At 40.1% G+C, this 15,089-nt stretch overlaps 1 protein-coding gene across 1 annotated transcript in view; it reads left to right on the forward strand.

Annotated features, from left to right (window-relative positions):
- The first annotated feature begins 5,339 nt into the window (after nucleotides 1-5,339).
- PRIM2 (DNA primase subunit 2) overlaps nucleotides 5,340-15,089 on the forward strand; it is a 324,616-nt gene continuing 314,866 nt past the window's right edge. The window contains exons 1-5 of the mRNA XM_029944127.1: nucleotides 5,340-5,407; nucleotides 6,169-6,330; nucleotides 8,766-8,869; nucleotides 12,009-12,088; nucleotides 13,931-14,051. Coding sequence (XP_029799987.1) covers nucleotides 6,177-6,330; nucleotides 8,766-8,869; nucleotides 12,009-12,088; nucleotides 13,931-14,051 — 459 coding nt within the window. The 5' untranslated portion in view covers nucleotides 5,340-5,407; nucleotides 6,169-6,176. The remainder of the gene's footprint in view (nucleotides 5,408-6,168; nucleotides 6,331-8,765; nucleotides 8,870-12,008; nucleotides 12,089-13,930; nucleotides 14,052-15,089) is intronic.

Consider the following 15,089-nt stretch of genomic DNA (forward strand, 5'->3'; position numbering starts at 1 on the left):
GGACATAGATATATATTCCTTTGACTTGCTTTTTCTTCAACATTATACTTCTGAGATTCACCCATGTTGATGTATTTACTTTAACTGTATTCATTTTCTTACCCTGGTGCTAATGTTTCTTTCTTTATTTTTTAATTTTAATTCCAGTGTAGTTAGCATAAAGTGTTATATTAGTTTTAGGTATACAGTATAGTGATTCAACTCTTCTATATATTACTCAGTACTCATCATAAGTGGTCTCTTAATCTCCCTCACCTATTTCACCCATCCCCCAGCCCACCTTCCCTCTAAGTAACTACCAGTTTGTTCTCCATAGTTAAGAGACTATTCTATGGTTTGCCTTTTTCCCCCCTTTGTTTAAGTTTCACATACCAGTGAAATCATGTGCTTTTTGTCTTTCTCTGGCTTATTTCACTTAGCATTATACTTTCCAGTTTCATCCATGTTGTTGCAAACATGAAGTACATTGATTTCTACTGTCTTTTTGTTGTTGTTGTTGTTTGTTTTATTCTATTCTGTGAACTGACTACAATTTATTCATTCATTTTCCTAATGATGGATAGTTTTCAGTATTTTAATATCTTAGTGTTGTTGTGAACATTCTTGTTAATGGCTTTTGATGTCTATGCATAAAAATCTCTCTAGAGAATACACTAATAGTAGAATTATTATACTGAGAAAAAAGGGTTAAATTTACCAGATGATGACAAACTGTTTTCAAAAGTAGTTGCACTAGGGACACCTGTGTGGCTCAGTTGGTTAAGCATCTGACTCTGGTTTCACCTCGGGTCATGATTTCATGGTTTGTGAGATGGTGGTGCAGAGCCTGCTTGGGATCCTCTCTCCCTCTTCCTCTCTCTCTCTGCCCCTCCCCTACTTGGGCTGACTCTGTCTCTTTCAAATAATAAATAAATAAACTTTAAAAAATCTTTAAAAAGTAGTTGCATCAATCAGTTTGCTTTACTCCTATTTCCTCCCCCCTCCACCCCACCACCCCACATCTCATCCCCACTTCGTATCCCTTCAAAACTGTTATGCAGTTATGTTATGAAGCAAAGGGATAAAAAAAAAAAAGTGCTCCTTCAGGTTTCTTTCCTCTCTGTGTCCAGTGAAATGAAAAGGGTGAAGAGATGAGTACTGGCTAACAGTATTATTTTATGGGTCCGCTATCCTGCTGGAAATCCCTCCTGTCTTTGCTTTCAATGGCAAGCAGAGCTGGCTGGACCTAGAGTTTATTGAGTCATCACTGAGTAAGGAAATGTACCAGACCTTTGGTTTTTAGGGCAACATACCCTGCATAGGGGAAGAATGAGCACTCTCTTTGATTTGCCAAGAATGGCAACTAAAATCTTAGTTGTGAAGTATGACACACTACAGGACAGAACTCTTGGAGCTGTGGAATCATCTGAGAGTGAATGCCCCGCTGTGGGATAGTCCTCCTGTAGCTGGGTAATGTCCAGGGCAGGCACTGAACTGAGCACTGATGATTCATGGAAATTTCATCAGAGATGGCATTCTGTGCTTATTATAGGCTAAATTGGGGAGCCAAGTCATTCTGGAAGGAATGTGTATGTAGTTTTCAGATGAGGACTTGAAATTTTATATGTTGGAGCCACCTTTGATTCAAACCATCTGTTGGATATCAAGCTAAACCCATCATTTTTTTCATACATCTTTCATATGTTACATCAATTCAAAACAATAAATACTTGTTAGAGGCCCATGGAGTGCCATTCCCTGGGGTTACAAAGATAAATGATGCACTGGTCCTTGTTTTTGAGATGCTTATGGTTTAATGGAAGTAAAAGTTATATGTTTATATGTGTTTTTCCTCCCCTGGATTGTGAGGTCAAGGTTTGTAATTTATGTGCATCTTGGTTGCCAGGGCTAAGCATTGTGTTAATTAAATTTTTTGATAAAAACAAATACATGAAAGAGAGTACAGTGATTTACCAAATGTGGCTACTGAAATGCATGACACTGTTGTGCATTATTGGTGCTGTGATAGGTAGATGCATTTTACAATTGCCTCTGGATACAGAAAACAGTCTTCACAGTAAGGTAGTGACCAAAGGAGTGTACCCTGAGTAGTGTGTTCATCAAATCATCCAGTGGTTCACATTCTCAAGTGATTAAGAATCTCAGAGTATAGGGATATAACTAGGGAGAGAATTATACTATATGGAATTACAAAGAGCATGGCAGTTTACATGAGGAGCAACCAGGTGGCAGAAGTAAAGGCTCAATAGAATGGAGGAGGGCAGCATTTGACTCCTTAAAGGATAGGTAGAATTCTTATAGGAGGGGTGGTCAAGGCTTTTGAAGTACAGGCATCATCAAAAGAGAGACACAAGATAGGGAAGTGGAAAAAAGCCTTTCGGGAAGAGCTGGTAGTTCAGAGCATAAGCTGGAGGGCAGCGGTAGGCAATAAGATCTTGGGGCCGTGCTGTGAAAACCTTCAGATTTTTTTTTTAAAGGTCTCATGCCCAGCATGGAGCTCAGCGTGGGGCTTGAACTCACGACCCTGAGATCAAGACCTGAGCTGAGATCAAGAGTTGGACGCTTAACCGACTGAACCCCCAAGGTGCCCCCGAGATGTTTTTGAATAATTACAATAGAACTTTAAAAATAACATAAAATTCCCCTGTAGTCTACTTCACTGCCAGTGGCTTAGTTGCTGCTAATGTAAAGCATTTTTATTTTTGCAGTAGACTAAAATTTTTAGACTGGACTGAAGAGAAAACTAAGAAAAGTTAAATAAAAACTAAGTATAGCTCAGAGTGGCTGTCTTGCACCTAAAATTCTAATTGCAATGGATAGCATCTGCCCAGATTGTAAGAGGAGGGGAGGTTGATGATTGGTGCACATTTGGATGGAAAAGGAGTTGCAGAGGGCAGCCGACTTCTGGAAGTCAGAAGCACGGCAGAAAAATGTGCTGGTGTGGCAAGACTATCTTTTGTTCATTCTTACCAACAATGAAGTTTTATTGCTTGAAACAAAATGTTATCAGTGCCTCTCCCTGGGTGATGGTATAAGTAGATAGCAACATCATAGGTGGATTTTCTTTTTGACATTTTCCAAAATTTCTACAGTTTTATGAAGAAAAGTAATTTAAAACTGACTTTGTCAATTTTGTTTGTTTTACAAAATTGGGCTCAGATGATATATTACGTGGTTTTATGTATTCTGTTAATAGTATCCTGAGCACTTTCCCAAGTCAATATTCTTCAAAAACATATATTTTGAATGGTTGTGTAACGTCCATGATACAACTATATCATCATTTATTTATTCTTTTTTCTGGGTCTTCACTCTTATAATGATGTAATAAAGTTACTTGAACACAAATTTTTCTGTCCATTTCTGCACAGATTCATATAATTGAAATTATTTGGTCAAACTGTGTGAATTCTTTTAGGGCTCATAATACACATTACTATATAGTACTCCAGAATTTTAGCACCATGATCAATTCCTATGTGAGCTCATTGTACTGGACTTTGCCCAGCACTGAGTATTTCCACTGTAAAATCTTTACCAATTTGGTAGGGAAAACTTCTTTGCTGTCAGTAATAAACATTTTTTCACATTTTATTGGCTATGAGTTATTTGTTGCTAGGTTTTTTTTTTCCATTTTTCAATTTGTGTCAGGATTTTTTCTAATTAATTTACACAAGCAACCTTTCCCCTAGTTTTGATTTTTTTAGATGTCCAATTTTACATTTTTATAGTCAAATCTTTAGATTTCTTTGTAATTTATTTACATTCCTTGTCTATCCAGAGATCAGATATTCACGTGAATGTTCATATCATCTGTGCTCCAGATTTTTTCAGGCACCTCTTGTGCTTTCAGATAGCTACTTGGCACCAAGTGATGTCAATTATGTTGTCTGATACAGACAGGAAAGCATTAAAGTGAGGCACTGTTTTCATAACATGTAATTAGTACAGTATGCTGCTTAGCACCATGGTGTTTGGGGACAGTCTCCCTCACTTTCAGTCTGGCTCTGTCATCTTTGAAGTAATTTAACTTATTTCCCTGCTCTGTGGTTTCCTTATCTGTAAAATGGGTTAATAATGTAACCTATTTCAAATGGTTATGAGAATAAAATGAACTGATATGGAAATCACTTAGTGTATGTCCTGATATAAAGTCAGTGCTAGCCACATTTTGGTTTATGATGGGTATGTGCTTTGAAGTCTGATATTGTTTCAATATATTTTGCATTTATTTTTAAAAATTTTAAATGTTTTTATTTATTTTTGAGAGAGAGACAGAGCATGAGTGGAGGAGGAGCACAGAGAGAGGGACACAAAGAATCTGAAGCTGGCTCCAGGCTCTGAGCCATCAGCACAGAGCCCAATGCGGGAACTCGAACTCGTGGACCGCCAAGATCATGACCTAAGCTGAAGTCTGACGCTTACCTGACTGAGCCACCCAGGCGCCCCTATATTTTGCATTTCTAAAAACTTGAACATTTCATTTCAAAGCGCTCTTCACCTGCAATGATTACCTTTACTAGATCTGTCCTCAGCTACTTTAGTGAGACACGCCTCCTACGGCCACAGGTGAGGCTTTTTTTCTTTCCAGGTCTTGAAAACCCTACAGACCTCAGTTGGAGGGCTGGTGCGGCTCTGACTCCGCTTCTGTTCGACCCCTACTTCTTTCCTCTGAGCCAAATCTCTTCTAATTTCTGTAGGCCCGGAGCTGTTTTTGCGTGTGTGCACTCATTCATTCTAGTTCCAGTTATTTTTCGGGGCGCTTACTACGCACGAGGTGTGGACGGGGAAGAACTGAAGATAGACTCTGTCTTTACCCGAATTGACGTCCCTTGGAAAAAACAAAATATGTACTGTACATAGATAGGCAAACTGACGTTCATCTTTTTGCTTCTATTTTCTCATCTGTAAAATGGGGGTAATACCTCAAAGGGTCGCTGAAAGATTAAACAAGAAAAAACCCCAGAGCCTCTAATAGTGACCTCGCGGCGAAAGCAGTTCCATAAATGCCCCTTCCTCCGTCCGCTAGTTGAAGAGTGATCAGTTCAGCCCTGTGCATTAAAGCGTCACACTCTAAGGAGTGTGGAAATTTGGGCCGCTAGGTTTCCAGTTCCCCAGTTTCAATCGTCAAATGCTACAAACTGCAGATACAGGCGGGCCGCTTTTAATTTGGAGACCCAAACAGTCGCAGTTAAAAAACTTTTAAGCTGGCAAAGGGGATTAAACGCCCTCAGGAACTCAGGAGGGCCGCATTGAGCATGCGCAGGGCGCGCGCTGGGTGGGCGGGAGTTTCGGAGGGCGGGCTTTGTGGTCCAGTCACTTCCGTTTCCGTCCCTGTATGAACTCTCCCGCCATCTGAGAAAAGCGCTTGCCGGCGTTTCTGCTAGTGCGTTTGTTGTGGTTGCAGGTAAGAGGGTCTCCTGCGATTTTACAACGGACAGTAATCTTGGTGTTAAGGCTTGCAGGTCGAGAAAGAAGGGAGAGCACTTTGCGAGCGGTGGGAACAGAAGGATGACATGCTGAGCTGGGTGTATTGGGTATTGGTTGAGGCAGAGACGCAGGTGCCAGTGAGGTGAGGAGAGAAAAGTTTCGCCCGAGGAGGGCTCAGGTAGGATTGAGGGGGGTAATTTTTATAAGGAACTTGAGGATGTTTCCTAAAAGGTGTTTGGAAGGACTGGATTAGAAGGACGTGTTTTATTTCCCGGGGTCATAATATAGGAAGTGAGTAGCTCGACCCGGTCCATTAAGTCTCTTCTCTGGAAAGCCAGAATCCACCGCGCTTTCCTCCGAATTTACGATTGCAACGGGTATAAAATCTCAGTTTTACTCTTGGGACTGTAGAGATCCAAGGGCGGTGGCACACAGACCTGTGGGGAACTGGCAACATCGCCTGACTTTGATGTTGCTAGAAGTTATGACCACCACCTGTGTTGCGTTTCACCTTGCACCCCCGCCCCTCCCCGCCCGGCCCATTACAGAATTGTTACAGGTGTGTTGTAGAAAATCTGGAAAATACAGAAAGACCTATTGCCCCGGGATAACCACTGTTAATATTTTATGCATGCTCTTCAGTTGTTTTGTGTGTGGAGTTGTTTTGTGCAAACAAGTTTGTTTGTTGTTTTTAGCTCCGTTTGCCATCATTTTAACCCTTTTATGTTTCCTTCCAAGATAATGAGATGCAGTTTTCTGGAGGAAATCGGAGAAGACTGAGGTTGGGAGGTGACCAAAGGAATGCTTGCTACCCTCATAGCCTTCAGTTTTACTTGGAGCCACCTTCTGAAAACATATCTTTAATTGAGTTTGAAAGCTTGGCTATCGATAGAGTTAAATGTGAGTGATATTTGAATTAGAATTTATATATTCTTGAGAACTTCACATATACTTTGTGGAAATGAATGAGGGTAATTTCATTCAGTTCATTCTTGAAATATTTATTGGGGGTTTGCTGTTTACTGTTCAGTGTATATTTTTGAGTGCCCCTATATTCTAGAGTGGGAATTTACAGGTGAATAATGTAATTATCATGTTCATTGAAGCTGTTTTCTAGTACATACATAAAGGCATCCAAAATAATAATCATAATTTAGTATTTTAAGTGGCTTATTAGAGGTAAATAGTAATATTCTTAAAACAGAAGTAGGAGTGACTTAGTTTGATTAAGTAAGACTTCTTAGAGAAGTTGAAGTGTGATCTGGACCTTGAAGGATGAGTAGAAATTTCTCAAAAGAGAAGTAGTTAAAGGTTTTTTTCAGTGCGAGATAATGGATTCTACTAAGACTTGGAGAAATAAGAGAGAATGTTATGTTTGAGGGAACAGTGACAAGTTCAGAGGAAACAGAGAAGAATGGATAATCAAGGGCATTCTTTTTGCCAAGCTAACGGTGTAATATCAGGGTGTAAGAAGGATATGGCCTGCTGATCCTCTGTGTGCTAGTGGAGGAAAGAAATAAGTCAGGCATGAACTGAAACAGAAATAAAAGCAGTGTCCTCTGAGTTTATGTTCCGAGATATCCCTGGGAGAAAACCGGAAGGTAAGATGAGATGCTGTTCATCATTTTTAGAGGAGCAGAGTGACAACTGCTGATCCAGAGAGGGGGCCCTCGGTGCCTGTTGACTGAAAGAGTGAAGACAGGGACAAGAGAGTTTTAGGAGCCTTAGCAGTGTCACATGCTTCATAGGGATTAAGAGGATGGCTGAAAAGTGTCCCTTGGATTTGGCACTTAACGGGTGAGATAGTAATAAGTGCCTGAACTGTGGCAGTGGCAGTGGTAGGAAGGGAGAATTTAAGGGACACCGAGGAGGTACTCCTGACAGGATTTAGAAATTGTTTGGATGTAAGGAGTGAGGGGGGCAGTGGGGTGGTGGAAATTCCAGTCTTGATGGTCTGGCTAGAAACTGCTAGTGGAGGGGCCCTGGGTGGCTCAGTGGGTTAAGTGTCGGACTTTGGCTCAGGTCATGATCTCACGGTTCCTGAGTTGGAGCCCCACGTCGGGCTCTGTGCTGGCAGCTTGGAGCCTGGAGCCTGCTTCAGATTCTGTGTCTCCCTCTCTCTGCCCCTCCCCTGTTCACATTCTGTCTCTCTCTCAAAAATAAATACAAATTAAAAAGAAACTGTGGAGATAGGATGATGGGGAGAGGAGCAGGACTGAAGGGAGGATGATTAGTTTGACATTCTGTAATAAGGAGGTACCCGTACGACATGGATTTATGTTCAGGATTCATTTTAGTCGTTTTCATCCTTGAGTTACAAAAATGCTTCTCATCTTGATGGAAGTAGAATTCAGCTGAGGAAGAACTGACAAGGTGCTTTAGGAGCCTTTGAACAATATGTGCATCTAATCAGGACAGTTCATGTGGATCATTGGAGGGCTCTGCTTCTTCACTGTTGTGTCTGCTCTCCTTCAGGAAAGGAAGGACTGTTTGTTTCTGCTGACTCTGCTGAGTAAATGAAGCAAACTCACAGCTCCACATAAGGGATGCAAACAAGGATACTTAATCTTTTCTGTAAATACCAACACACTTGCATTCCTCGTCAGTGGTGGCTCAGTACAGCATCCCTCACTCTCTGAGAATCCCTGGTATTAAATTATGTTATGGGACATGGATATTTTCTGCACATGAATGGAGATTCTCTTCTTATAAATTTATATAATTTGTATAAAAAACTGTTATAACTTGTTATCTTTAATTTTTTAAAGTTTATTTATTTTGAGAGAGAGAGAACACAAGCAGGGGAGGAACAGAGAGAGGAGAGACAGAATCCCAAGCAGGCTCCTCCCTCTCAGTGCAGAACCCCTATGCAGGGCTTGAACTCCTGAACCGTGAGATCATGATCTGAGCTGGAATCAGGAGTTGGACTCTTAACTGACTGAGCCACCTAGGTGCCCCTATAACTTATCTTTTAAAAACAAGTAATTATGGGATTGTTATTCATAGACTCTGTCTTGGGATTTAGTTTTTAAAAATTATCTTGGGGTGCCTGGGTAGCTCAGTCGGTTGAGCATCTGATTCTTGATTTTACCTCAGGTCATGATCCCAGGGTCATGGGACCGAGTCCTGCTTTGGGCCCCATGCTGAGTGTAGAGCCTGTTTAAGATTGTCTCTGTCTCTCCCTTACCCTCTCCCTCCCTCTCTTTCTCCCACTCCCTTTCTCCCTGCCTTTCCCTCTTTGTATCTCTTACCTGCTTGTGTGTGCACTGTCTTCTAAAAATAATTATCTTGCATTCATACATTTTTTTCTTTCTTTGGTTTTTAAAATTTTCTAGTGCTAAAAACAGTCGAAAATCTTGGTGTGAGCCATGTGAAAGGATCCGAGCAATACCAGAGTAAGTTGGAGGCTGAGATAAGAAAGCTCAAGTTTTCCTTCAGAGTAAGTAAAAGTGGGAAAGAAATGTTCTTCCGTTTGTATATATTTATATACTGAGTCTTGGTTGTGGAAAAGATCTTGTATTAGGCACAGGGCTCTTAAAAAGACTAAAATAGCATGGTCTGTGCCTGAAGGTATATCTGCAGTCCACGAGGAGTGATTGACCTATATAGTCAGACGATTATAATACCACAGGATTTCTTAACTTGGGGACTACTAACATTTGGGGCGTGATAATTCCTTGGTGCAGGGCCTGTACTGTGCGTTGGATGCTCAGCAGTATCTCTGGCTCTACCAGGTAGATATCTCCAGACATTGCCAAGTGGACGCTGTGCACCACAGGATGAGGGTGCTCTTATTAGATGTGTGTTCCAGGAACTCCAAGAGCACATATGAGTGCCCAGCCCAGATTGGGGAGGTTTGGGAAGGTGTTAAAGTTCCAGGTAGTGCTGGAACTGAATCTCGGTAGATGTAATCAGATTTTTATTTTGGGAAGATAGCAGATTGAGAGGACCATGTCTGATAGGAGGAAAACCAAGTAGCTTGGACATAGAGTGATTTAGATAGGAGAAAAGGATGAGAGTGATTTGAATCAAAGAGAACTGGTATAAGGATATTATGAAGGTAGAATCCAAAGATTTTAGTGACTGATTATAGGGAGAAGGGAAAAGAGAGTTATTAAATGACACCTCAGGTTTCTGGTTAGGAAAACTATGGATGATGATAGTATTTTGAGAGGTGACATAGAGGAGGAGAAGGAAATCTTCGAAGATATTGAGTTCTAGACATGGATTTGAGGACTTGTGGAAATGCGTAGTAGGTAATTGGATATACATCCAGCTCGGACTTAGACATCTGGAGTTGGGAGTGCGGATTTAAGAGGAAGGTTGGAATCACAGGAGGGAGGGAAATACTTGAATGAGAAGAAGATGGAGGACAGGATGTGAGGAATACCAGTATTTCAGGTGAAGTAGAATTGGGAGAGTCTGGGAAGGAGATTGAGAAGGAGCTGCTTGAGAGGTAGGAGATCAGCAGGGATCATAGTGGCCTGGTGGCCAAGGAAGTTTGGAGTTTCTATAATGATGATCTTTATGTAGACACTGATACCAGGGGAATAATAACAACAAGCATTCACACTATGCTTAGTGTATCCCAGAGTGTGTCCTAAGCACAGCACATAGATTAACCCATGTGATATCATATAGTTAGCAGTCTCAGGAGCAGGTATAATTGCCATCCCTATGTTATAGATAAAGGAACGGAGTTATTGATGGGCCAAGTAACTGGCCCAGGCTTATGAGATGGTAAATGGTGGAGCCAAGATTGGAACTGGACATTTTGTTTCCCTGGTGATACTCTTAACCACATAATTTCAGAAGCTGAGGCTCATGTAATGTGAGTTGTACAGAATGCGTTGGATTTATGAGCTGGATGGGGCCTTGTAGATAGAAGCAGAAGCCAAAAGAAGGACAGTGTTTGGAGGAGAGAGGTGGGTAAGGGAATTTGTACTTTTAAGATGAAAAGCTCTTTTGAGCTGAAAAGACAAGGGAGAAGTAGGTCTGAATATAGAAGAATTTGTAGGGACAAGAAGACACACAACAGGAGATACTTGCACATGCTTACAAGCTAAGTGGAGAAATCTAGAAGAGAACGAAGATGAGGGGAGCTTGAAGATACTTTGAAAGAGCATTTGATAAATCAAGATCCTTAGGAGCCAAGAGCAGATGGATTGCATGGCTTAGGTTTAGGGATGAGCTTAAGCAGGAGGAGGGGGAGATCCTTTGTCCATAGAGATGGAAGGGAAAGCAGTAGAATGGATGCACAAGCTTGGAGCTGAAGAAGTTGGCCTGGTGGCCTAAAGTAAGTGAAGTTTCTGTAGAGAGAGACAGGATGGTGTGATAGGGAGCTTGGGTCAACTAAAGACTGAAACAGCTTTTCTAAGAGTGAGGAAAGAGATGATTATGTGTCAGATCTCTGGTCTATTGCTTAATAAGCTTTGTGACTCTGGAAAAACTATAGAACATCCTCATGCCTCAGTTTCCTCATCTCTCAATTTTTTGTATTAATGTTAGTATATTTTTGAGAAAGAGACAGCGTGAATAGGGAAGGGGCAGAGAGAAAGAGAGTGGGAGATGCAGAATCTGAAGCAGGCTTCAGGCTCTTAGATGTCAGCACAGAGCGTGAGGCGGGGCTCGAACTTAAGAACCTTGAGATCATGATCTGAGCTCAAGTTGGACACTTAACCAGCTGAGCCACCTAGGTGGTTTCCTCATATTTAAGATAGGAATACAGTAGCGCTTATCTTATAGATTTTTTTTAAAGGATTAACTGGGTTAATAGATTAAAAATGTTTATAGCAGTGCCGTAAGTGTACCTCATATTTGCTCTTACTGTGTTGGACTTGAATAAGGATTTCTTGTTGCTTTTGAAAGTACAGTTCAGGTTAGAGGTTGTGCATTTTTAATCCAAATTCTCAATAACTGTGTATTTTATTCCCCCCAGAGATTCTTAGTATTTTGGGAATGAAACTGTAGGGAATAGCTGTAGGTTTATGTAGAATCTAGGTTTTGCCAAATGGTTAAATGAAGGTTCATGTCAGAGGTGGCTGAATTGGGGAGAACCCTGGATCTAGGCTGCGTACGAAGGAAAGTTAGAAGAGGAGTTGATGGAGCGCCTGGGAGGCTCAGTCGGTTGAGCATCCAACTTCGGCTCAGGTCATGATCTCCTGGTTCGTGGGTCATGATCTCATAGTTCATGAGTTTGAGCCCTGCTTCGGGGTCTGTGCTGACCGCTAGCTCAGAGCCTGGATCCTGCTTCTGTTTCTCTTTTTCTCTCTGCCCCTCCCCTTTGCATGCTCTGTCTTTCTCTCTCAAAAATAAATAAGTGTTAAAAAAAAATTTATTAAAAAAAAAAGTTGATAGGAAGAGAAAGTCATTCTAAACCTAGGAGGGTTTGTTTGGGATCAGTTCAGATCTCAATGTCACTTGTTTGCTAACGTAAATAAAATGACAATTATCTTTGAAAGCATATTAAGACATTTGTTTTTGAAACTTTTAATTTAGCATTGGCTTATATGGCCTCTATTTTTCTTTATGCCTCTTATCATTCTAATGCGTTTTATTCATGTGTCATTATTTTTAAGGAAAACATGGAAAATGAATATGAACGCCGAAGAAGAGATCATATTTCTCACTTTATTTTACGCCTTGCTTATTGCCAGTCGTGAGTATACATTTGGACTCTCATAGTCAAATCTGCTATTTCGGGTTAAAGTTGGTACATGGGAAGCTGGCATGTATTGTACTGCACATAGAAAAACTCAGAATAACATCAGGAACTGGTGATTTATGAGTTGGACACTGTTGTTGCAAATTGTTTGAAGCCAGTTGTTTACTACAAAATATTGAAAACAATTCTGTTGTAAAACTTGTCTGTTGAAACACTTTTTAGTTTCATGGGAGAGCCTCTTCATTTGGGATTTGAAATTGAGGGAGTAGGAGGCTTTCAGTAAGAAGGACTTCTTGGTCCTGTTTTCCCAGAAAAGAAGTAGCACTATTTATAAGAAATAATGACTCAAACATATACTTGAATTTGGTACAGGCATAAGATAGTTTCCCTTTGCTAGTTGGTTTCTTATAAGCCTATAGTGCCACCCAGAGGGAGAAGGAGTTGTCTTCTTTTAAACGGTGGTTTTTTTTTTTTCTCTGTACTAATTTTGGCTAAATAACATACTTATTGTAAGTTTTTCTGTTTCTTTCTGTTAAGAGACTTACCAAATGAGAATCTTGAATTGTTTACTATCCCACCTATCCCTGGACGGGTGGTCCTATCCAGGACTGCCTTTGGTTCTGGAGGTTTTCTTTCCTAAAGATGCATGTGCAGTTTATGTAATTTATGCAGTAAATGAATTGCTGACAATCTGTGAAAGTCCCTTTGGAAAAAAACCTAAATCATATTTTACATATAGTTGTATAATTATTTTGTGATAACAATAATATCCATTATGTATTTTGTGAATTTATATTTGTATGTTGTCAATTTCAAAAATCAAGATATACTTGTGTATATTAAATTTTGTGAAATTATTAACTATAAAGCTCTAAGCAAAGTTTACTTTCAGAGTTTATCTGATTATAATCTATTCAGAGATAAAGTGACCTTTAGGGGCACCTGGGTGGCTCAGTCGGTTAAGCCTCCAACTTTGGCTCAGGTCATGATCTCACGGTCGTGGGTTTGAGCCCCGTGTCGCGCTCTGTGGTGACAGCTAGCTCAGAGCCTGGAGACTGATTCACATTCTGTATCTCCCTCTCTCTCTGCCCCTCCTTCTCTCATGCTCTCTCTCTCTCTGTATCGAGGGTATCATGCTAAGTGAAATAAGTCAGGCGGAGAAGGACGGATACCATACATTTGCACTCATAGGTCTAACAGGAGAAACCTAGCAGAGGACCATAGGGAGGGGAAGGGGGAAAGAGAGTTGGGAAGAGAGAGGGACACAAATCATGAGAGACTATTGAATACTGAAAATGAACTGAGGGCTGAAGAGGGAGGGAGAGGGGAGAAGGGGGATGATGGTCATGGAGGCGGGGCACTTGTGGGGAGAAGCACTGGGTGTTATATAGAAACCAATTTGACAATAAACTATTATAAAAAAATTTAAAAATAAATAAACATTAAAAAAAAAGTGACCTTTAAAAATCTTGGTTTTGATTTGACACTGATAAAACCACCCGAGACTAAAGGAATACCCCATTTTTTGATGTAAATGACTGTCTTTCAGTTAAATATGAAGAACAGTTTTCTTTTATGTTGTTAGATAATCAGCTAGGCTCAAGGTATTCTGTATTTAATTCTGTTCATAATACATCTTCTGATGTTTAGCGTATCCCTGAAAATTGTGGTATGTATGTCATAGAGGACTTGTGTGCTTTGAACTTCTGTCTGTTGGCATCTTGCTCATATTTGAATTTTATTTTATAAAAATTTCTTGGATTTAATAATCTGTGGACTTTTAAAATAATCATTGGGCTTTTCATTTATGCTTATCATTTCCCTGTCTCCATTCAGTGAGGATCTTAGACGCTGGTTCATTCAACAAGAAATGGATCTCCTTCGATTTCGATTCAGTATTTTACCCAAGGACAAGATTCAAAGTTTCTTAAAGGACAGCCATTTGCATTTTGAGGCTGTAAGTATAGTTTTGTAGCCATTTTCAGTTGTTTTCAACATTCATCCCTTCCCATTCGTCTTAAGTGCTAGTATTAATGTGTGGTGTTCTTTCTCTTGACATTTTCTCAAATACTTGCCTGAAAGAGTAGCTATTGGCTTTGCACCGCCGTGAAACTTTGCCTTTCCATGACTAGAGGAAAAGGGGCTCCTTAGTACCAAAGTCTCCCATTTAGTTGCTTTAATAAATATGTGACTTGTGAAAGCACAAAAAGGTTTAATTTATGAGTTCATCTTTAAAATTTTCTAAGCTGAAAACTTAAAGCTAATAATATATTACAGAGAATAGAGAAGTGGTAGTATTTACTTGTAATGATGATGTTTAATTTAGACTTTATTTGAAAAGTCAGTTGTCCGTAAAGACTCTGAATAGTTAAATTATTCTGCAGACAAAATGATATGCATATTATAACTATGTAAGAAAGAACTGTCTGGGATATATTTAGCAGGTGTAAGTTTATAGGTAGAAATAGGATTTATGTCTCTTAGGTGGATCTATATTGTAGTGGAAAGGCAGAAAAATTCTGTTATGGAAGACAGACTCAGATGGTAGTAGCATTGGGTGAATCTTGATTTTGGTGTTAGAACGAGTAACTGAAGGCCAAATAAAGTAGAAGTTGGAATGAAAGATATGGTCCTGTCTGAGAAGTGGAAAATTCACCCACTGTGTGCAGGAAAAAGTGTAGGTTATTGAGTTGGTGGAAAGAGATGGCATGAAGGGAAGTAAACCTTTGATAGACATTTAGTGTCTAGCATGTGCTAGGGAGGCACTTTTAAGTTTCTCTCCCTTCTCATAAGAGGCCAGTGAGATTTCTAAATAGTGTCTATGTGGGCATAGAAAAGTGTCAAGCTCAGATCATCTGACCCAAGCCCCATGCATTTTCCCCTTTATTTTAACTTGGATCCCTGGTGAAGTCCATTATTGCCAATTCAGTTGCAGTTACTTTATCCTTTCATAATAAAAATAGTTTATATTTTCCTGTGGAAATGAATAGAGAAG

Source organism: Suricata suricatta, chromosome 7 (assembly GCF_006229205.1).
Source record: "Suricata suricatta isolate VVHF042 chromosome 7, meerkat_22Aug2017_6uvM2_HiC, whole genome shotgun sequence".
Lineage (NCBI taxonomy): Eukaryota > Metazoa > Chordata > Mammalia > Carnivora > Herpestidae > Suricata > Suricata suricatta.